This window comes from Pholcus phalangioides, unplaced genomic scaffold (assembly GCF_987345545.1).
Source record: "Pholcus phalangioides strain wild (caught in Gottingen) unplaced genomic scaffold, Ppha-v1.0 ptg000029l_1, whole genome shotgun sequence".
NCBI classification, from domain to species: Eukaryota; Metazoa; Arthropoda; class Arachnida; order Araneae; family Pholcidae; genus Pholcus; species Pholcus phalangioides.
In genome coordinates, this window is record NW_028301619.1 from 7,958,613 (window position 1) to 7,982,045 (window position 23,433).

The 23,433-nt window shown below is 36.3% G+C and overlaps 1 protein-coding gene across 1 annotated transcript in view; it reads left to right on the top strand.

The window, feature by feature from the left end:
• The first annotated feature begins 1,298 nt into the window (after positions 1–1,298).
• Positions 1,299–23,433, top strand: part of ebo (exportin ellipsoid body open) — a 295,439-nt gene continuing 273,304 nt past the window's right edge. Inside the window, exons 1-2 of the mRNA XM_089252540.1 lie at positions 1,299–1,377; positions 11,381–11,468. Of these exons, the coding sequence (XP_089108666.1) occupies positions 1,375–1,377; positions 11,381–11,468 (91 nt within the window). The 5' untranslated portion in view covers positions 1,299–1,374. The remainder of the gene's footprint in view (positions 1,378–11,380; positions 11,469–23,433) is intronic.

Here is a 23,433-nt window from a genome sequence, read left to right on the forward strand (position 1 = left end):
GGTGATGCGTCGGGAAGATCGGTTTAGCTTGTAAATTCGCTGCATCGCCCAGTTTTGCACAGACCTATTTTTCCGATACAATTCGGTTCTTGGGGAAGGGATGGTCACCCACCTTCTGGAACCAGTGCCGTCTTAACGCATGGGCGTGGCCCGCGGGCCTCAAGAGAAAAGGGGGCCTCACAAAAATGAAATGTGGTTGAAATTTCCGAGAATTCGCCACATAAGGGCCAATATACCGCTACGTACCGTTCCAGAAAAATCATTTGGCCCGGGGGCCCATGATGCTCTTAAGACGGCCCTGTCTGGAACCATGGTTCCAGAGATCGATCTTATGTATAAAATGTTTGTTTATTATTAATTTAGTTTTTATTAAATTCAATTCAATTAGTGCCTAGCTCTCTCACTATTGGATGAGGGTTGGGAGGCCCGGGTAAGACGAGAAGGACGAAAGGAAAATATTGTAAAAAGGGCTAAAAGAAGGATGAAAGAGGTATTTTCGCCGGAACAGTGGCAAAAACTGGTAAAAACCATGGCAAAACTGGCAAAAATTGGTTTCATTGAAAAAACAATTTTGACTCAATGTGTATTACTGTAAATCGTTTCACTTTAATGAGCGTCAAAAAAAAAAAGTCAATAAATGGTCATATCCTTGGCCTCCGTCATCCCCCATATGTTCTTTGTCTTTTTATGAGAGCCAAAGACCTATTCCAGAGAAGTCGGTCCCTGGAAAACTTATCTTTCCAGTTGAACTTTCCTTTTCGTTTTTGAAAAAAAAAAAAGATCAGTCATAAACATCGATCTCACAAATGGCTGAATCTTTTTTGTGCAAGTTTTTCTTTGACTCCCTTCATATTCGTTTGAAGCTGTAGCTGCTTCAGAAAAATAAGAAAAGGGCTTTGCCCCACTAGTGGCTCGTGCTAGTGGTCACTTTTTATCTTCACTGGTGGGGCAAATAGAAAGGCTAGTGGGGCAAAATCCCTCCCCAGTCAACATATTAAAAAAAGGCCTGAAATGAGACGCCACTTCAAATTGCAGTTGATTTAAAAAAAACCGATAAATATTTGAGATGGATATTCTTGTTCCTAGTTGTAATAATCCTAATGTAATTTCTGAGTTAGAAAGAATTTTAATCTTGCATTTGAAGAATAAAAAGTCAAGTTGGCTTCGTTGAAAATACGTGAAAAACCGGGATGCAAAAAAAGTCGGGACAACCCAAAAAACAGAAAAAACCGGGACTGTCCCAAAAATACGGGACGTATGGTTACTGTAATGAACATGCATGAGTTTTTATTAATGGCAGCACAGACTGTAATGTAAGCCAGTATGCCGACAGTTCAGAGATAGTTTGATTTGGTAGGAGATTTTAATGAAATAATGGTGAGTTATATACAAATTATATTTATTAGTATGACAACTCACTGATATAATTATTGTGTCGAGTAGCTTACGGGGTTGATGAACAGAATTAAACCCCAATATATGCTTGCACCAAAGAAGTCGATGAGAACCGGCGTCCTTAGCAACCGGCTCCCAAGACTGACTTAACTGTGAACGGTAGAGCAGATCCTGTCAAAAATATTTCATATAAAATATGTGGCCAAGTCTCGAGATTCGTCACCCGTGAAAAGTTGTCATTTCTATCTGATGTATTACCAAGTCTAATGCTGTTATTAACTGTGACACTTTGATTCACAAATTACCCCAAGGCTACACACCTTTAGTGGAAGAACATTTTTGGGACTTGGCAATTATGCAGCACCATGGCCACCCACATCCCGATGCGGGGCCCCTAGGAGGGGACCTTTGGCGGGCCCCCAGACCAGACTTTTCATGGGCCCCTTTATAGTGAATTTATGGTGTGAAAAAACAAAAAAATGATGAGAATCGTCCGGGGCACCAGGGCTGGAGCCCTGTCAGCCTCCCCCTTGTGGGGGCCATGTGCAGCACATATTGCACCTTACCTTGTTATGAAAAATCAAGTCAATGCTATTAAATAGACATATTTTTATTTACTTTATATTCACATTATTTGATGGCATTTTTAACCTCTTTAATGTTTTTGTTCTCGCTCCTCCTTTCAATTAAATCTATTTTTTCCTCATTTCAAGAACCCACCATTACTTGAGGATTTTGTGAAAAGAGAAAAAGAAAATTCTAGTTAAATTATTTTTTTATATGCTTGCACAAACAGGTTTTGGCTGTTTTGATAAAGGCAATGTAGTACTGTATATGGAGATTGGGGGAAGGACATCTATGAATGAGTATTGGTTGTTACAATAGGTAGTGATTTTCGGCTGAGAAACGAGTATTTGATATCCCATTTGTTTCTCATTTTAAAACAAGCCTTGTTTTGTTTTTTTTTGAACAGATTTTAAAACTTCTCGCAATAGCGACTGTTTATACAACTTCGTAGGTAAAACTGTTGGGCTGAAGCCATGCCAAGCATCCCCAGTATTATTTTAGCATACATTCGAGCAAACTAGAATTCATTCAAAAAGTCAAATTTTTTTACAAGAAGCACAAGCCAAGCACCACTGGTCTGATTTTCTGACATCCCTGAATTTAATTTTTTACACTTGAACTGGGCATTTAGATTGTGGCACCATACATGAATCAGTGACATGGAATAAAACATATATCAAATAAAAAACATAAAATGATAAATCTGTCTTCAAGTATAATATGTATATAGGTCAATAAAAAATTAATGGGATTGTTGTCATTCATGCAACTCTTATGAAAATATTCTTGTTGTTCAACAGGAGAGGGCTAATAAGTGTTGAATATATCGGTTGTGCTGATATTATCAATCTTTGTTACTTTTTAAATGCTATTGTATATAGATACAATAAACTTTGCTTGACATAATAAATGTATTTCTACCCTACTTTGTCTTGAACATTTACTTCAAAACTCTGCATTTTCAAAAGGTGGTTTAGCAGTGACTCTGGATTGAAACACTTTAAATCATGAAGTATTTTTTTGCGGATTATGTTTAAACAGCTCATTAAAAGATTCTAATGTTATTGTTGAATGTACGGCCAATTTGGGATACAAAATTGGACATGATCAAACAGTGAATATAGGAATTATTTGCTGCTCTTGCTTCTTATAATTGTGTTATGACTCAAAGAGTTAAAAAACACATGTCTAAATATATTATATAAACCTAGGTATGTGAATAAAATTTGTACTTAAGTAAAAAATTTGAGTATATTTTGTATACTGTCATTCATAGCATAACATGAATGAACAATCCACTAGAATGTAGATGGAACAAATTATCCCCATTAAACTTTGTGTTATTTCATTGTTTTTTTGTGCTTAAATTGATTCTGAGATGTAGGTTATGGAAAGCAACATAGGAGAAAGGCATTGCAACTGCTACTTATAAATGACTTGATGTAATCATGTCTCAATATTGTACTTACTCTCTTACATAGTTGTTGATAAATTTGCTAAGTTATTCAAAACTTTTCTGGTTAGCAGAATGGGTTTGATTTAATTATTTTACATTATTATTTTAAAAAAAAGCAATTTGGAAGAGTTCTATTGAAATGCAAAATTTAGTAAAAACAGTTCATTCAATTTGCTGATAATCAAAATTCATTGTCCATTTGGTAACTTGTAAAAAATATTTTGGTCACTAGTTTCGAGGCCGTGATCCGTGGTGAGCCTTTTTAGTGCAACACCCCCTTCCAGAGAGTGTCTTTTTGGAAAGCATTGAAACCAGGCGGTAGAATTTCAGAATTAATCGTATTGTCTAATCAAAAACTGTTTTCACAAGGGGTTGGAAACTAAAATTTCTACAGGGTGATTCAAAACTCAACGTAAAAACTTTTAGGGGAGCTAGAAAACACAAAAGCATAACAGAATCACATAGGAATGTATGACCGGAAACCCCAACCCCCTAATCAGCTGGAGGATAAAAAGATGCAGAAATGACAAGCAAATAATGGGTGGAAAAATTCTTTATTTAGCGATACTTTACATGAGGACAGTAAGTGCACATGTTAAGTTTCACAACACATGCACAATTTTTTTTTTTGCGATTCTGTTCTGTTTTGGTGTTTTCTACCTCCCCTAAAAGTTTGTACGTTGAGAGTTTTGAATCACCATGTATAAGGAAACTGATTCATTTAACACAACGTTCACGAGCAAACATCATATCTAAGTGAAAAACTTGAAATGTGAAAGATAAACAAGAGATTCTTTATTGAGTATGATGAGTTTATAAAATGTAGTCGCAGGAAGGAGCTGCCTCACAATTAGGCATATCTCGGACTCTGTTCAATATTTGGACACAAAGACACACATTTTGGATTCGGTGAAGGAGTGTTAAAACTTTTGTCAAGAAGCACCTATAACCCATCTGCAGCTGATGCCTGAAAAGCTTTTCTTATGCTTGGACAAATATGGGATCAAAGAAAAGGAAATGAACATTATAGAACTTTCTATAGATTTTCAAATGATATTGAGAAAATAACGGGTTTCGTAAAAAAGTCTTAGCTATGTTAGTACTTAAAGAAAATGTATAAGAACATAACTTTTTTTAGAATATTGGTACATACAACATACTGTGTTTTGTATAAGAGCTATTCATGTAGAGTAATGTATGTGGATCACATTCCCAAAAAAAGTGTATAAAACATGTGCAGGTTTTTTTTCATGTTTTACTATTTTTTTGTTTCGTGAGAATAGTAGCATTTCCTATGTTAAATAGGCATGAGGATTAGCCTGGGACAATATAATGAAATTAGGCTTCACCAGGTAGCGCATCTGTTCCCATGTGGCATTCATGTTTACTGGAGTGCTGAAAAATATCTAAATAAAAAATTAAAGAAGTAATTCCATAAATAATGATTAAAAATTTAAAAAAAGTTAGGGAATAAAAAATTGAAAATTAAAATGATTAAAACAAGCACTTCACAAAAACAATGAGAGAAATAGATCCAGAATTGATGAAAATTCAGAATTTATGAAAGGCAATTACAAAATTATTGGATTTGTTCAATTCTCCAAAATTGCTTGATTCATGGCCCTGGACTGGGCTCGGAGTTCTTAACTGTGGCATCAGAGCCAGAATTATGGTGGGTGCTGGCACCTACAATATTTTCTCATAGCCATTCTTAGCTTATGTTTCCCTATATGAAGAAATCCCAATATGAAACTAGAGCAGAGCACTTACAGGTGCATATACACTTCCGACACACCTTGATTCTAATTAATTTGGTCTAGATTAGTGACATGCTTTCATTTGCATCATTTCACAAGTTTGAATTCTTGAGATTTTCAAGCACATCAAACACCCGTTTGGCCTCCAGTCCTATAATGGGTAATTGGTGTAATAGGCCTAAAATATTAGACTCCCTTGAATGGATGTAGATAATTTTAACTTACAGGGTTGCTGAGACAGGAGCAAGTTTGATCATTTTCTTTCTAATGGTGGACAATGGAATTGCTTATGTAAAATCATTTCAAAGGCAGTTTAAAGCTATCAGTGTCTCAGCGTGGTTCACCATCAATCCCATCCTAACTCTTTTCAATCACTCTCTCATCTTTACACCCTTTTCACATTCTTCATTTTTTTTTCAATTACTTTAAAAATACAAGTAAAATAAAGCTTGTTTCTGTGCTAACTAAGTTTGAATGATGGTTAGACATTGCTGCTTAAAAAGAAAGCACAGTTTTGGAACAAAAGAAATTAGTTTCTTCAAGTAATAAAAATTCTTTATCTTATTCAAGAATAAAAATATAGTAAAAATATGTTAGTACTGCTCTTGCATCTTTTTTTTAAAGTAAAACCAACATTTAAAGTATTTTTATTGTTTTTCTGATAATTTGAATTTTTCGATAATCCGAGGTGGCCCGTGTCTCATCCACCTTGGATTATCGAGGCCCTACTGTATAATGATATTCTGTGAATCAAGAAAAAAATATTGTAACAATCATTGTAGCGAGGTTTCAGTCTATAGTGATACCCTGACTTACACTACCTCCAGTTGTGCGAGTTCAGAGTTACATGATTTTCTGGAAAAAATTTATATTTCTGAAATTCAAGCATAATCACTGGATTATTGCTGAGATAGTGGAGATCATTAAGGGATAATCAATTTAAAAAAAATTGTTTTATTCAATCAGTGCATTAATATTATATTTAATGAAGTTACACCAATTTTTGAGAGGTCACAGTATGTAAAGATGGAACTTTTTCCAGTAATAGCAAAAACTCACCAACTCAAATATTTATTAATTCTTATAATAAAGTTCAGTAAGAAAATGAGTGTTCAAAACCATCTTATTTGCATTTGAAAAAATAAACAAATGCACAGTAATGCCTCAGATGCATAAATGGGGGAAAAATCAATTTTTGCAGGAACGATTTTTTCCACCTATGACAAACTCTCCAAACCTGTCCATTATATAAGTCACAGTCGTTCAGGCATACTTAAAGAAACATTGGCAAATTCTAGATTAGATTGTTTATTCACACCATAATTCAATATAATTAATTTACATTACATTCATTAATTCGTTTTTATCGGTAGGATTAATAGCCATGATCTCAATGTAAAAAACATGAAAGACCTCACCAACTTATGTCGACGATGATACACTCAGGCTAAGATAATCATGATATTTCTGAAGGATCAATGGATGATCGGAGGTCAATCCAGTTCAATCGACACAAGTCCATGAAGACCACACAGATTAGTACATCAAAGAAACGGCACACAATAACACCAGAATGTTAGTAGAAGACGAATTAGATCATCTCGATGATCTCACCAGACTATGACGATGACAGTCATCATTTGTATCCAACTCCAAGAGCATTGAGGGGGAGAGATTAGATGACAAGAAGACGAAATTCACGTCACTGGTGAACGTCAGACACTTGAGCCAAACCACATCATCGCAATCACAATACTAAGAAAAACATTGAATTATACTGAGAAAAATATGCTTACTGCAAGCCGACTAGCCGGAGTAGTGTTACTTTCAGAAACTAGTAATATAACCCGTAAACCAACATTAGTTGGTTATCGTGAAGAGCACCAGCGCTCAACACTCAATGCAACACACAATACGAGAGCAAGTCATATTATGAGCGTAGGAAGATTGAATGTCAAGATAAGGTATATTTCAGGACTATTTATAGTAGCATTGAACAGGTTTATCTTTGGCAGGGGTCTGTCCAGACTTTTTGCACAGGGTCCTGTTTTTGTGAAAATGTACCTTATTTTTGTGAAAACGTTCAAAATAGCAGTGAAAGTAATACTAATTAAACAGCAACCTCATTTTCCTATTTTATTTCATTTTTATTATCATTTTCCTAGTTTTTGATGCACTCACAGCTTGTTTGTGTTTCTGGCTATATATATGCTTGTTGACACATCGTGTTGGGTGATCATCAAATTGCACCCCCTTGGTCAATCCAGGGTCCCTTATCAAAAAATGTAGAACATATTTTGCAAAGAAAGCCAGATGCAGAAATGCTGTAACATAGCCAACTGTGAAGCTTCTCAAAACGTGCGATGTTCAACAAATTCGGTACTTTTAGACCCATTTTTCTAGCTTCTGTAGATGAAATTTTCTTAAAATCCGGCTCTACCGACGAATTCGTAGCATCTTTCAGCGCTTCCGATAAATCAGCAATGTCTTCCACCGCTTTCGACGAATCGGTAATGTCTTTCGAAGAAACGGAATTATCTTCCGACGAATCGGCAATGTCTTTCGAAGAATCCGAAATGTCTTTCAGCGCTTCTGATAAATCGGTAATGTCTTTAGGCGCCTCCGATAAATCGGTAATGTATCGCGCCGTTTCCAAGGTTTCGACAGCGTGGTTCGAAACCGATGAAGGAAGCAATGTTTCAGTAATTTTTTCCGGGTTAGCACAATTGGAATTATCTGTATCTGACGTCTTTTTGGTGACGTTTTCAGATCCTCGTTTAAAAAACGATGTTATGGAGCTGCATCCCCTAACGTCAGTTGGCCGTATTTTTTTAATGTAGTAATCACTATTCCTTGAATTTCCACCTGTTGGTGGTCGACCACGCTTCATATTAAATTTTCAAAAATGAAAGCGCAATACAGGAAAAAAAACGTGCACAAAAAATCCAATTCTACAATTGTTGATGATTGTTGTTGTGATTCAAAGACCATTTGAGGAGAAGTGCGGGGCTAAAGCGTTTGTATAATGGCATAGGTTGCGCGATCAAGGAAAGCCCTCTCAAGGTCACGCTCTTTCTCCGATCGCCTTTTCAAGGTCATGTTTTCCGGTATCCAACCAACAACTTCTATAGATAAGATTACTCATCTATGGGGGAGGGGGTGGTGGTGTTGGGCCAACAATACATGCTTAAAAAAAAAGATCAATGGCTTTCTATTACAACTAGGGTCATAACTGATAAGAATTTTGTCGCACAGCAGTCGCAAAAGTTCGTTTTTTACGACGTAATTTTCATGAAGGGTTCGTTTTCTGGAATTTTGTGATGGATCCGTTTATTATCCTCCAAATTTTGTGAAACATCCTTTTTTTTAGCCCCGGAATTTTGTGAAGGGTCAGTTTTTTAGCCCCGGAATTTTGTGAAGGGTCCGTTTTTTAGCCCCAGAATTTTGTGAAGGGTCCGTTTTTTAGCCCCGGAATTTTGTGAAGGGTCCGTTTTTTAGCCCCAGAATTTTGTGAAGGGTCCGTTTTTTAGCCCCGGAATTTTGTGAAGGGTCCGTTTTCCGGACCCAAATTCCGGCTGGACAGACCCCTGTTTGGACCAATTGACGTACAGCAGACACTTGGCATGCATAGGAATTGATATCATTCAGTCGATTTGCATACGAACATGTGGCAGCAGGGTTGGTCCGATTTTGCCCAACCTGAAAAACCCCATGAAAAACCCAACAAAAACTACACCTTAAAATTGCATTTACTCCCAAACAGTATACTTTCTAATGATGTTATTGCATTGTATCTCAAAAGAAATGCATAAATAAATCTGTGTATTCAATGCTATTTAAATTATATTTCTTCCCATTATATTTTAAATGTCTTTTTCTACAAGTAAATGAAATAAACATTTTCATTAATGTTTTCCAACTCACAATTACCAATCCTTTTCAATAACACCCTTTGATTTGAGTGATCTTTCACTATTTTTCACTTCCACTAATTTCTTTGCTTTTTCACATCCAAGTTTGTTTCTGTTTTGACCATACTAGTCCAAAAGTTGAAAAAATATGCTCAATTGATGCAGATGTGGATGTAATTGAATGCAGGTCTTCCAAAAATTTAAAAAAGGCTGCATTTAAAATCTTATTTCTTTTCTTACTTGCAATGCATGATTTCCCGCCACTTTTTTGTTTCAACTGACTCCATTGTGAAAACATTGTTCCTGTATAGAACTCTGCGTCTTCTATTGAAACATCTGTAGTGCAATAACAAATTCTGTATTCAGTTTTTCAATCCATTGTTCAGCGGAAGCTTCTTGTTCCTTAGTTAATCTTTTTCCTCTCAAAACAGGATCAGTCATATTTGCAGGGAAATGAAATGGAGTTAGTGCTTTTTCAAAGTGACATGAAACATACTCCTTATACAAAGATAATTATTTACTTTCCAATACATCTCTAGCCATATTTCTACTGTCTGTCCAAGAGTACAGCTATCTCTTTGTAAATTATCTGTAAGGCTTTAGCAGTACTCGATAACTGCTGCATTTGCAAGTTGACGCATTCTTTATATAATCCTTTGTTATCTAAAAACATCACAATACTTTTTTCAATTTCTTTATGTTCAATAGATATTTCTATGTATTTTTGGTAATTATGGATGAATGGAGATTCATAAAATGGGCTGAACAGCCAAAAGCAAGGACATGTGGATGGTTTTGGACAATTATGTCATGAAATTTTTTCATTTTGTTCTCATCGCAAAAATCAGCAAAAACTTTTATTATTATAACTATAGTATTCATAGCCCTTTCAGCTATTTCCGCAGAGAATTATGCTGTTTTCTTGTGTGAGCTATTGACCTTCAGTTTTTGATATGTTCCAGCATCCACAATAATATTTAAACTTCTGCATGTAGAAACATCATCTTCAAGAGGTTGCTTTCTTTTGAATGAAGTAGATGTCTCTTCACTGCATGAAGGTTCATTATCATCGTGTTTGGTGAACACGAAAACAAGGAATAAGCTTCCCATTTCTGGCATTTATTCACATGAGCACGGATTCTTTTCGCTAACTATTATATTTATCAATTTTGGTATTGCAAAACTTACATAAGTCACTTTCCATTTGTTATCAGTTTTATTCACTATAGTCCATTCAATAGACTAATTTCTTCCAGAACCTTCAGTTCTTGGCATTTCACTGACTAAATTTTACCACCGAAACTTACACTTCTCTCAAAGTAAAATGTTAGAACTTGCACAGTTTATACACATACTTGTCTAGCTAAACAGCAGAAAGAAATGGTGAAATGTATCCAGGAGGAAACATTTATTATTCAGTCCAGTCGGATTGATGTTTAGAATTGATGATAGAATTTAGTTGCTTACAAATAATTTGTTAGGGCTTTTGTTTTTTTAATCACAGTTCTAATAAATGCTATACTCCTTCTTATCATTTGGGAACAGTGTTTCTCCACTAGAGGTGTTTGAACTCTGGTTGCGCTTTAAGCACACATGAAACCAGCTAAAATTTTTATTAATATTAATTTAATGTTCTGTTCTGATTGTTATTAATACTTATATACATAATAATTGTCATAAATTACTCAGTCTGTTACATTTATTTACAGCATATATAACTTTCTTTCCTTATGCTTCAATATCAAAAGCCCTGAAAACCCGAAAAAGCCCAGTGGGGTGGGTTTTTCTGAAAAAACCAGAGTTTTTGCCAACCCTGCGTGGCAGTGATTTATTTTGAACATTATTACGTTTTGATGGCAACAGTCCAAACAAGATGCAGGAAGTTGATCAGGCTTTCCCCACATTGTATGCATGGCTGTTATAGATTGAGATCATGGAACTATTATATTACGGAACGGAAGCCTGCGGATACCTCTGCCCATAATACAAGGCATTTAAATAATTCTTTCATGACATATATTTATCAATATAATGAAGTAGTAATATACACAAATAAAAATATATACTCTCAAATTCTATCACTCGACTGGGTCTTCTCTCGAGGAATCATTTAATGCTACATGCTAGGGGTTTAGTAGTGATTTAATATAATGATGATGTGGGCCCAAAGGGGCAATATATTATACTAGGTCAAAGAATTGACTTATCTATGTGCCATAGTACACTGGTTACAATTTGCTGCTCTAATAGCATGTTTTCATGGCAGACCAATGACAATTTTGTTTTCATTTCAGGAATATGTGAGTTCTCTGCCAATTTTGGAAAGATTTCTGGAAGAATTTTATGATAATGGTACTACAAATCAGAGAAAAAAAGAAATTGGTATTGTATCTAATTTTTTAATCTAATTTTCAACAATCCTATTTTACTGAGCTTTATCAAAAAATGAAATGCATTTAGCAATATTTACAGTAACGTTACTTGGGTCATTCCATGTCAAATCACCCAGCCATGACACCCATAGTCTCAGATTTCAATGATTTTTTTTTTTTATTTGTTGCATTTACCATCCTTATTAACCGTGTGAAATATTATTTGCATATCTCTAAAACTTTTTGAGAAAAAAAATGTTGAAATTTATCAGAAACTGATGCAGGTGACTTTTCCGAGGCTCAATTTTTAAGCGGCATTGTTTGAGAAAATAAATCATAACTTTTCCAATTTTCAATATATTTAAGTGAAATTTTCACTAAAGTGTTCACAAAAACATACAGAATATGAATAAAAATAATTCATACACTTACATTTGAAATTTACATGCAAAAAAATTATGTAAACTTTGTTTTTGTGGAATTTTTCGTTAGAAAAAATACAATTTTTCAAACGTATTTTTAGACCAGAGGCACAGCAGTTACCAAAGCAACTTTTATTTTAAATTTCTCCTAAATATATGAAGTAAAATACTGGAGAAAAAAAAAACAACGTTTTTTTTTACCGTTAATATGTTTATTCTGGTTCGCAACACAAAATTCATCGAAATAAGACTGGACCGTTCCGATTTCAAATCATTCAACTAGATACTGAAATGCAACCCATCATCCCGGATTCCAATTATTATTTTTTGTTTATTGCTTCTACCATGCTTGTTGACCGAGTAAAACTTCATGTACATAACTCAAAAACGTTTTGAGAAAAAAAATGTTTTCTAACCTCACGAATGACGTCTCTTAGGCTAAACCCATTCAAGCAATATTATTTGTGAAAATATATCATAACTTCGCAGATTTTCAAATATATTCAAATGAAATTTCCACTAAAATGCTCACAAAAAAATGCAGATTATGAATAGAAAAAATGTAAACCTTAGAGGAAAAAAGTCATTTAAATTTAATTTTTTTATTATTTCTTTTTAACGCAATTTTTTAAACACTTTTTTTTGGATGCACAGCATGAATTTTCAATTTTTTTAAAATTTAATCCTATTAATATATTAAGAAGACTGTAGAAAAGTAAGCATTATTTTGACAGTTATTACATTTGAGTAACAAAACACAATTGTACTTATATGACTACATTAATTATATTTGTACATTTTGACTTAATACAATGATTCATGCTTAGTAAAAATAAATTTATATTTTATTTTTCATGTACACTTATACATTTATTACAGTATTCACTAAATTAAGTTTAATGTGTAGTTAATGCAATAATTCAAAACAATTAATAAATTTTAAAATTCTAAGATTGTTGACGCCCCTAGATGGCAGCAGCATACCGTTAGCGAGCGGCCGTTGCCTTGATGGCTGCGCGCGCAACGGAGTATGATGACCGCGATCAAACCGACAAGGCGGCTCATGTATCGTTTTCCCCTCTCATGTTTCAATAAATTCAGTTAATTTCATCTTGAATTGTCCTTAATTATCGATGGTTCGTTCAGCGGAATATTCGACGCTAGTTACCAGAGACCCATCCTGAAAATCACGCCACAAGATCGTGAACATTTATGGTGCCGAAATCCGGGAAGAAAAACGCAACCAGCGACAGCGGTCTTCAGGTGTAATCTTTGGTAAAGAAACGAAGTTCGGTGAAAGGCAAGATCACGCGGCTTTGCAACGTCATCAAGCCGAAGCTCAACAGCGATGATCTCCCACGGCATCAGTTGGAAATCTATCAAGAACAAGCCAAAGAACTGTGGATGGAGCTCAACGTCTTGCATGATGAAATCGTCATCTTGTCAACAGATGAACATCTGGAAGCCCACGAAGCGGAATTCGACGATTTGGCAAGTCGGATCGACGATCTTCGCTTCAGCATGGCCCAGGCATCAGGATCGACGAAACAATCAGGTACTGTAAATTCAGAAGCTAGTTCCGTGCGCTTACCGAAAATTGAACTGCCTTCGTTCAGTGGTGAACTTAACGATTGGTTGCCATTTCGCGATATGTTCACAACGACCATCGATCAAAATAAAAGTTTAAGTGACATTCAAAAGTTACAATATTTGAAACTATGTGTCAAGGGAAACGCCGCTCAAGTAATTCACGCGATCCCGCTCGCAGGGAGCAATTACGGCAAAGCATGGGCGCTTTTGTACGATCGGTTCAACAACGAAACTGAGATTGTTCGGGCAAGTCTGGACAAGCTGTTTTCGCAATCGAACATCGCACATGAGTCAGCAACATGCCTACGTCGGCTTCTAGATACTACAAATCAGTGCCTGGAAGCTCTGCAATCGCTCCAGCAACCGGTGCAACATTGGGACAGTATCCTGATCTACTTCCTGTCCAAGAAACTGGATCCGGAATCTTTGCGCCAGTGGTCTCTTCATTCGCGGGGGGATAAGAAACTTTTCACGTTCAGTGAGTGGCGGGAATTCATCGACAATTGGGCTCGCGCTCTTGCAGCTGTCAGCACAAGCAAATCATCAGGTTCAGCCAAGTCGAAGACGCAAGGTCACCCGACGAATTCATTCGAATCACGAAAATCAGTGTTGATAAATCATGGTGTTTCTAGCACATGTGTGGTTTGCAAAGGAAACCACCCCATCTTCAGATGTTCGAAATTCCTCGACCAGAGTGTTTCAGCTAGAAAAGCAACGGTCGAAAAGCTTCGACTTTGTTTCAACTGTTTGGGATCATCACATATGGTTCGGAGTTGCTCTGCAGGACACTGCAAAAAATGCAACGGTTCACACAACACGCTACTACATGAAGCGGATGTCGATACCACAACGACTGTCAAAACGACTTCAGTCTTTTCGTCACAGTTGTCGCGCACAAGGAAGACGTCGACTTCCAGTTATGTCATCTTGCCGACGGCCATCGTCAAAGGGTTCGATAAAATGGGTCAAGCTCACACATTCAGGGCACTTCTCGACTCCGGAAGCCAATCAAGTTTCATCCGGGAGGCATGCGTTCAAACACTAGGTCTCCGACGACATAATTGCAACTTGAATCTCTCTGGACTATCGTCAATCAAGCTTGGTAAGGTAAGAGGACTGGTTCATTTCAACATATCTTCGTGTGACAACGAATCGACTGAACTGCTTAATGCTTTTGTGTTGCCCAAAATAACATGTAATTTGCCGCAAACAAATATTTCTTCAAGGGGGTTGACACAGTTCAAAAACTTGAAACTAGCAGATAAACATTGTTTCCGTACTGGTCCTGTGGATGTACTATTGGGTGCAGATGTTTTTGGAAAACTGTTGTTGCCTGGACGAGTAGCATCTCATGATGGTTCACTTCATGCCCTCGAGACAGTGTTCGGCTGGGTCATCTCGGGAAAGGTACATACCACAGACATACCGAGACCTGTTTCAACAACACTTCTCCTACAGAGTACAAGCTTCGATCTCAACAAGTTCTGGGAATTGGAAGAAGTCCCGCAAACTTCATTGTTGACAGCCGAAGAGCAAGCATGTGAAGAACACTTCGACATAACCCACACGCGTAATTCATCGGGAAGATTCATCGTCAGGCTTCCTTTCAAGAACATCGATGGAAAATTGTCATCATCAAGAGACGTAGCTGAGACACGACTTCTACAAAATGAAAGGCGTTGGAGACACCAGCCAGAAGCTCAGAGAATGTATCGTGAGTTCATGCAACAGTATGAGACTCTGGGACACATGAAACAGCTGGAGGTGACAAGTGACAATCAAGACAAGTACTACCTACCTCACCACGCAGTTATGAAGCCAGAAAATCAAGCCAAGTTTCGTGTGGTTTTTGATGCTTCAGCAAAATCATCATGGGATTTATCACTGAATGATAAGCTGATGGTTGGACCAACATTGCAAGACGATATTGCCACACTTCTTCTCCGCTTCCGAACTCACAAGGTCGCAATGACAGCAGATATTGTCAAAATGTATCGTCAGATACTTGTTCATCCGGACGACGCGAAGTACCAAACAATCTCGTGGAGGGAATCGCCAGATATACTCATCAAGGAGTATCAATTGCTGACTGTGACATACGGAACTGCATCAGCACCTTACTTAGCTACCAAGTGCCTGCAGCAGTTGGCTGAGGATGAAAAAGATGAGTTTTCCAGAGCTTCTGCCATAGTCAAGCAGGATTTTTATGTAGACGATTTGCTCACTGGAGCAGATTCAGTCGAGGAAGCTATTCACATTCAGCAGGAAATCATTAAACTTCTTCAAAACGGTGGATTCGTCATAAAAAAGTGGGCATCAAATGAAGAAGACGTTCTTGTATCGCTACCGAATGACTTTCTTGCAACAAGTACTACGTTCGAAATAGAGACTGACATCAAAACTTTGGGCATTTTATGGAAGCCAAAGGATGATGTATTTGTTTTCAATTCAAAATCACCACCGGTAAATATGCAACAGTGGACCAAGCGCTCTGTTCTATCACACATCTCCAAGGTGTTTGACCCACTTGGATGGCTGGCTCCTGTTGTAATCAATGTCAAAATTCTAATACAAGAAATGTGGAAAGCTGAACTGTCTTGGGATGAAAAATTGCCAGAGAACATTCACAATCGATGGACAGTATTTTATGAAGACTTCAAGCAAGTGGAGGACATTCAAATTCCAAGATATATGATGCAAATCTCTTCACATATGTTAGAAATTCACGGTTTCAGTGATGCATCAGAAAAGGCGTACTCCGCGGTTGTGTACATTCGAACAGTTTCCAGTGAAGGAGTTGCGAAGGTTCAACTAGTAACAGCAAAGACACGAATGGCCCCTGTGAAGCCAACAACCTTGCCTCGACTTGAACTTTGTGGAGCAGTGCTGCTTGCAAGACTCATCAAGTTTACATGCAATGCACTACGTCTAGTCAACACAAACATATGGTGCTGGACTGACTCTACAATTGTTCTCGCCTGGCTCTCTTCACATCCAAGCCGGTGGAACACGTTTGTGGCTCATCGAGTTACAAAAATTCACGAGCTTCTCCCTGAGGGTCATTGGAATCACATTGATGGAACCAACAATCCCGCTGATTGTGCGTCACGAGGAATACCGGCCGACAAATTGAAGGCATTTACCCTATGGTGGTATGGTCCAGAGTTCCTTTCCAAGCCAGGTCAGCTAGCAGACAAACCTGTGTTGTGCAGCTCCGTGGATGAAGTTTTGACTGAAGAGAAGAAAAATATTTCTTGCAACCAATCTGTGTTTGTTGGTATTGCACATGACATGGAAATTATCGACAGGTTTTCCTCACTTACTTCTCTTCAGCGAGTCACGGCATATGTCTTCAGATTCATAGACAACTGCAAACTTGCTGCACCTGAAAGGAGCACAGGGTTTCTTACCACTCAAGAGCTGACACACGCATTATATACATGGGTCAGGAGAGTTCAAGAAGTAGAATTCAAATCAGAATTGTCTTCGTTGAGAAAATCAGGAACGCTACCTTCAAACTGCAATATTCTTCGGTTGAATCCATTCATCGCCGATGATGGAATTATCAGGGTGGGCGGAAGATTGCGACATGCACATTGGTTGGGAAGTCACCGACATCCAATTCTTCTTCCAAAAGAGCATCATTTCACTCAGTTGATTATCCAGCATTATCATACAATGCATTTGCATGCTGGACTTCAATTTCTCCAGTCTTGCATCCAACAGCAATTCTGGATTGTTTCTGGAAGAAGTGTCATCCGGCAATTTGTGAGAAAATGCATAACCTGTGTTCGCTATCGTGGCGCAACAGCTCCTCAAATCATGGGTGATCTACCGGCTGCGAGAGTAACACCATCTCGAGCATTTCTTCACTGTGCTGTCGATTATGCAGGACCTTTCACCATCAGGATGTCAAAGGCATCTCGAGCAAAACCATGCAAGGCATAACTGGCACTTTTCGTATGCTTCTCAACCAAAGCTGTGCATTGTGAAGTTGTAAGTGACTTGTCAACAGAGGCATTCATCGCCACTCTGAAACGATTCATTTCCAGGAGAGGAAAGCCGAGTGATATATACAGTGACTGTGGAACTAACTTCGTGAAAGCTGACAAGGTGCTGAGAGAGTTTGCTCGTCTCTTTTCATCTCGCACTCATAACGAACGTGTTTCCAGTCATCTCACTGATGTCGGAGTAAACTGGCATTTCAATCCTCCAGCATCTCCTCACATGGGAGGTCTTTGGGAAGCTGGAGTGAAAGCCGTGAAATACCATCTCAGGCGAATCACTTCCAACATACAACTAACATTCGAAGAGCTGTATACCTTGTTGTCACAGATTGAGGCATGTCTCAATTCTCGTCCTCTCTGTGAACTTTCAAATGATCCAAACGACGTGTCTGCTCTCACTCCCGGTCACTTTCTCATAGGTGGTCCGTTGACAGCATTGCCTGAGCCAGACTTCACACAAACAAAATTCAATCGTCTCACCCGTTGGCAGTTGGTACAGCGCCTTCTGCAACATTTCTGGAATCGTTGGAGAGCTGAGTATCTTACCCAGCTACAGCATAGAAGCAAGTGGTTGAAACCAAAAGAAAATCTCGCTCTCGGTTATCTCGTTCTAGTGAAAGAAGATCGTCTACCACCCTTGCAGTGGAGACTTGGTCGAATGACAGAGTTGTTTCCGGGATCCGACGGGATCGTCAGAGTTGTCTCTATCAAGTCCAAGGATGGGACATTTAAGAGAAATGTACAAAAACTTTGTCGTCTACCAGTTGACAACTAGTATGACTGCTGAATGTTATACCCTTTTATAACACATTTTTTTGGATTTCATGTACAATAGCATATGTTTCTGCGCATCTATACAATTTGCATATATATATTTTTTTTATAATTTTCACATGCAGCTGCCATTGTATTTCATGTAAACATGTCGGTATTGAAACGATGTTTCAAGGTGGGCGGCATGTTGACGCCCCTAGATGGCAGCAGCATACCGTTAGCGAGCGGCCGTTGCCTTGATGGCTGCGCGCGCAACGGAGTATGATGACCACGATCAAACCGACAAGGCGGCTCATGTATCGTTTTCCCCTCTCATGTTTCAATAAATTCAGTTAATTTCATCTTGAATTGTCTTTCATTATCAATGGTTCGTTCAGCGGAATATTCGACGCTAGTTACCAGAGACCCATCCTGAAAATCACGGCACAAGATCGTGAACAAAGATTAAATGAATTCATGAAATAATTAGAAATGTTAATGTAATGTGTCAAATGGGAGTTGGTGAAAAAAAAAGGTTTTGGGTGAATAAAATAATTTTTCAAATTAAACCTTCATGTTCAGATTCTTAGAAGTGTTCAAATTCCGAATAATTAATTTCACTTTTAATTGATCTATAAATATTTCTTATGATGCAACAAAGACGAACTTTTGCAATCTGATATATTTTTGCATAAAGAATTATTTTGTATTTGATAAATCCAGATAATATTAATCATATATATAGATTAATTTTTGAAGTTTTTTAACATGCTTAATTATAAAGTTATTTTACCACAACAGTATTACATTTTTTTTAATTACTTTGATTTTTACAGCATATATTTTAATAAACATATATTTAATGTATATGATAAATATGAAATTGTTATACTTGTGTGAAAAAAATCTACATTATAATATTTAACACAAGCATCTATATATTTTTCCCAAGAAATAATTTAAAATTGCTGATAAAAAGCCAGAATATGAGGCATTAAATCACAAAGAATGAAATAATTATCAGCTACAACCTAATTGTTGTAGCTGAGGCAGATGGAAGGGAGTAGAATTGAAAACCTAATGTATATAATGCCTGGTGGTGATATATTAGATGTGATGTTTCTTGTTGTGATGATGATTGTAAAAAATAATAATAGCTTCTGTGAAGATATAAACTATGGCACACTGGTCTTTGTCCTTCAGAGGGCAGCTGGTGTCTTATTTAATTATAAGACTTTATCATCCCAGCAGGTGATGATAAAGTCACTGCTGCTGCTTCATTGGGAAAACTAAAACAAAAGTGTTAGAACCAAACTGCGCCCCCCCCCCCATAAAATGATGCAAGTCTCAATTATGATCTTGCTGAAGACAGAGAATGTGCTCCATAAAGTAGTCTACTTCAGGGTTAGCAAATTTTTCTTATCATAACACAATTTCCATTTGAGCTAAATATTTTATATCATCATTTTGGAATTCAAAGTAAAATGTCAGAAAAGACACTTGAAATTTATAGCGTTGGAAAAAAAACTGGATCTGACTGTCATAAAAAGTGTTATGCAAAAGTGTAAAATCTGTTATCCATTACATCATTGGACCCATCGGACATCAATATTGAGGAGTGGAGCAAGTTCTGAACATTTATCTACTCTGTGTTTAAGCATCGTAGAGCTTTTTTCTCAAAGTATGAAATATATCCGAAAGCATGCTTTAATCCTTTAAAATGTCATAAGAAAAAAATAACAAACGGTTTAAGGATAGTAAACTTATATTTTTCATGTATAAATGAAATAAATGGTTGTACAAAAATGGTTTGTACATTCTAGGGAAAAAAATATGCCATGCCTGTAGGGACAGTGAATATAAACAATAATAAATTAGGTGAAGAAACTGAATACTGTGAAGAGATGAACAGTGATAGTAATGTAGAGAAGTAACTTGGAAAAATGTCAATTATTAAACCAGAAGCACTTGAAGAAATAAATTCATCTCTACAGAACATAGAAGAGTCACCAATTAAACTTCATAGGGTAGCTCCACAGTGCAAGTCAAGCAATGCCAAAAGAAAAGTTAAATCTGCTTGCAACACTTTAAAATCAAATGTTTGTGAAGTTTTTGAAGAATTACCCGAAAATGAATCTCAAAGCACACTTAATGAAGATATTAAACAGAAAGCAAATATGATTATTTTGATAAAGTTAATTAGAAATAAGACTCAATTTAACCATCACAACAAGGAGAAAACTGCAATTTTTAACTCTGGCCCCTGCTTTAAGAAAGGGGAACAAGGAAAAAAATCTGAAGAGTTCAATGTCACTGAATATGCTGTGCGAAAAGCAGGAGAGCTTTTGTAAATGAAAAAGCAAAGGTGAGCCATTGTGTTTTCATTATAAAAAGAATCAAAAATTAAATTTCAGCAATTTTTTTGCAATCTAATTTTTTAATACAAAGGTTTACATTTTCTTTCCTAGTCATAATCTACATTTTTTTGTGAGCATTTTAGTGGAAATTTCATTTGAATATATTGAAAATCTGCGAAGTTATGATATATTTTCACAAATAATATTGCTTGAATGGGGTTAGCCTAAGAGACGTCATTCATGAGGTTAGAAAACATTTTTTTTCTCAAAAAGTTTTTGAGTTATGTACATGAAGTTTTACTCGGTCAACAAGCAGAGTAACTAGCAATAAACTAAAAATAATAATTGGAATCCAGGATGATGGGTTGCATTTCAGTATCTAGTTGAATGATTTCAAATTGGAATGATCCAGTCTTATTTCGATGAATTTTGTGTTGCGAGCCAGAATAAACATATTAACGGTAAAAAAAAACGGTTTTTTTTTCTCCAGTATTTTACTTCATATATTTAGGAGAAATTTAAAATAAAAGTTGTTTTATTAACTGCTGTGCCTCTGGTCTAAAAATATGTTTGAAAAATTGTATTTTTTCTAACGAAAAATTCCACAAAAACAAAGTTTACATAATTTTTTTGCATGTAAATTTCTAATGTAAGTGTATGAATTATTTTTATTCATATTCTGTATGTTTTTGTGAACACTTCAGTGAAAATTTCACTTGAATATATTGAAAATTGGAAAAGTTATGATTTATTTTCTCAAACAATGCCGCTTAAAAATTGAGCTTCGGAAAAGTCACCTGCATCAGTTTCTGATAAATTTCAACATTTTTTTTCTCAAAAAGTTTTAGAGATATGCAAATAATATTTCACACGGTTAATAAGGATGCTAAATGCAACAAATAAAAAAAAAATCATTGAAATCTGAGACTATGGGTGTCATTATGGCATTTTGCCGGGTGATTTGAAATGGAATGACCCACTTTCAAAATCTGTAATTTTAAATTTAGATTGAAGCAGGACATCCAACCAATTATTGCTCCAAAGCAAAAGGTTACCAATTCATGGCTGGAATTAAAGCATATTGCTAAGGGACCAAATCAAAACAAAATCTCTACCTGTTCTGGACCTATTTTCGGTGCCCACCTCCTCCAAATTTATCCCCCCATCCTCCACAATTCCTAACAAAAAAAAGGGGGTTTTTAATAATTTTTTACAACGATTTCCTCCAAGAGAAATTCTCAGTTACTAACCTTTAAAAAGCATTTAAATTAACAGACTGCCGCCTGGCAGTAGAGTGGTTAGGGAACTAGCTTCTCACTGTGCAGGTCTGGGTTCGAATCCCAGTTCGGGCATGGATGTTCACTAACACTAACAAATTCCCTGGACGGATCATGCTGATCCCTTGGGAATGCGTGAGGATCATGTTAAAAATTAACTGAAATTGGTTAAAATAATATATAAAGGTATTTTCTTAACTTTTTTACAAAAAATATTCATATTTTTTTTCATTTTGATCATTTTGAGAGACATGATCTGTCTGTGGGGGCCCCCTTTCTTGCCCCCTATACCTCTGGTAGAACAGTGAGGAAGTTCATCTTTTCCTCACTAATGATGTGCTATTTTTTTTTCAGAAAAGTAGATGACTTCACCTAATAATACTCCAAAAAATCATCAACGAATAAAGAAAATACTAAAAAATTCCTTACTTTTAGTATTTCCTGGTATTTGCCGTATTTGTTTGAGATTTTTTTGAATTATTTCTTTTTCTTTTGCCATTTGCATTCTGACTCCAGTAAAATAATTTTTGGTCGCTTTATTTTGACTGTACCTTTGTGAAGCAGGGTATGCCAATGTGTGTGTGTACCATCATAGGAAAACTCGCAAAATTAGAAAATGATCGCTGAAATCAAATTTTTTTTCTTTTTTAAACTGGTCATGAATTGCTACAATAAAATGTTGGTTTAGTACCAAGTATTCAGGAATCTGATGGAAATCAGTAAGCAAATGTACAAAAACTCAGATATTGTGCATTGTAGCCGTAAAACATGATTTAAAGTCTCTTCAGAACACGGGCTGAAATACAGAGGGTGATTGGGAAGGGGGTAGGCAACATCAAAGATGTGTGCAGGTGACCTAATATATATGTTATCATCATCATGCCCCCAGACCTTCAGGTCTATCTCTGCTTATTCTTCAGGATGATGTAGAACAAAAGTTACAAGTATTGTGACAACCAGGCCGCCTTCGATTTCTCATTCTCACTAGTTGAGAACAATCGCTCGAACATATTGATGTAAAGTATCAGTTTCTAAGAAACCTTGTGGGGAAAGGAACTTTTTACAGTGAAATTCATCAATAACAAGTATAATCGTATACAGATTATTTTACAAAACAAAACTATTATTTAAAATAATATGAAATTATTATATAAACTTTTGCATGAAAATCATACGGCATGATGCTCTCTCTCTCGACTTGCATGAGGAAAGAATTTCTATGTATAAAAAATGTTTCGTTTTCTATCTGTGTTTGGTATGGTATAGTTTGTTATTTACATTGTTTAGTATAGTCCAGTTGTTTTAGGATTGATAAGATATTCAGTATGTTCAGTTCAGTAGTTAAATGTAATTTGTCATGTTTGTTATTACAACTTTCCATGCTGATGTGGAATAGTTCCAAGACTAATATGGAATAAAATGAACTTTTTTTTTTCATTCTAATTTGGTTTTTATTGAGCGACACTGCTCTGACAACTACGAGGTTCTCACCAAAGTGCTGAATCCCTGCACATATTTGCACCATTTCTGGTTTGTGGTGCGGGTCGTTTTGAAAGTGCAGGCAGGCTT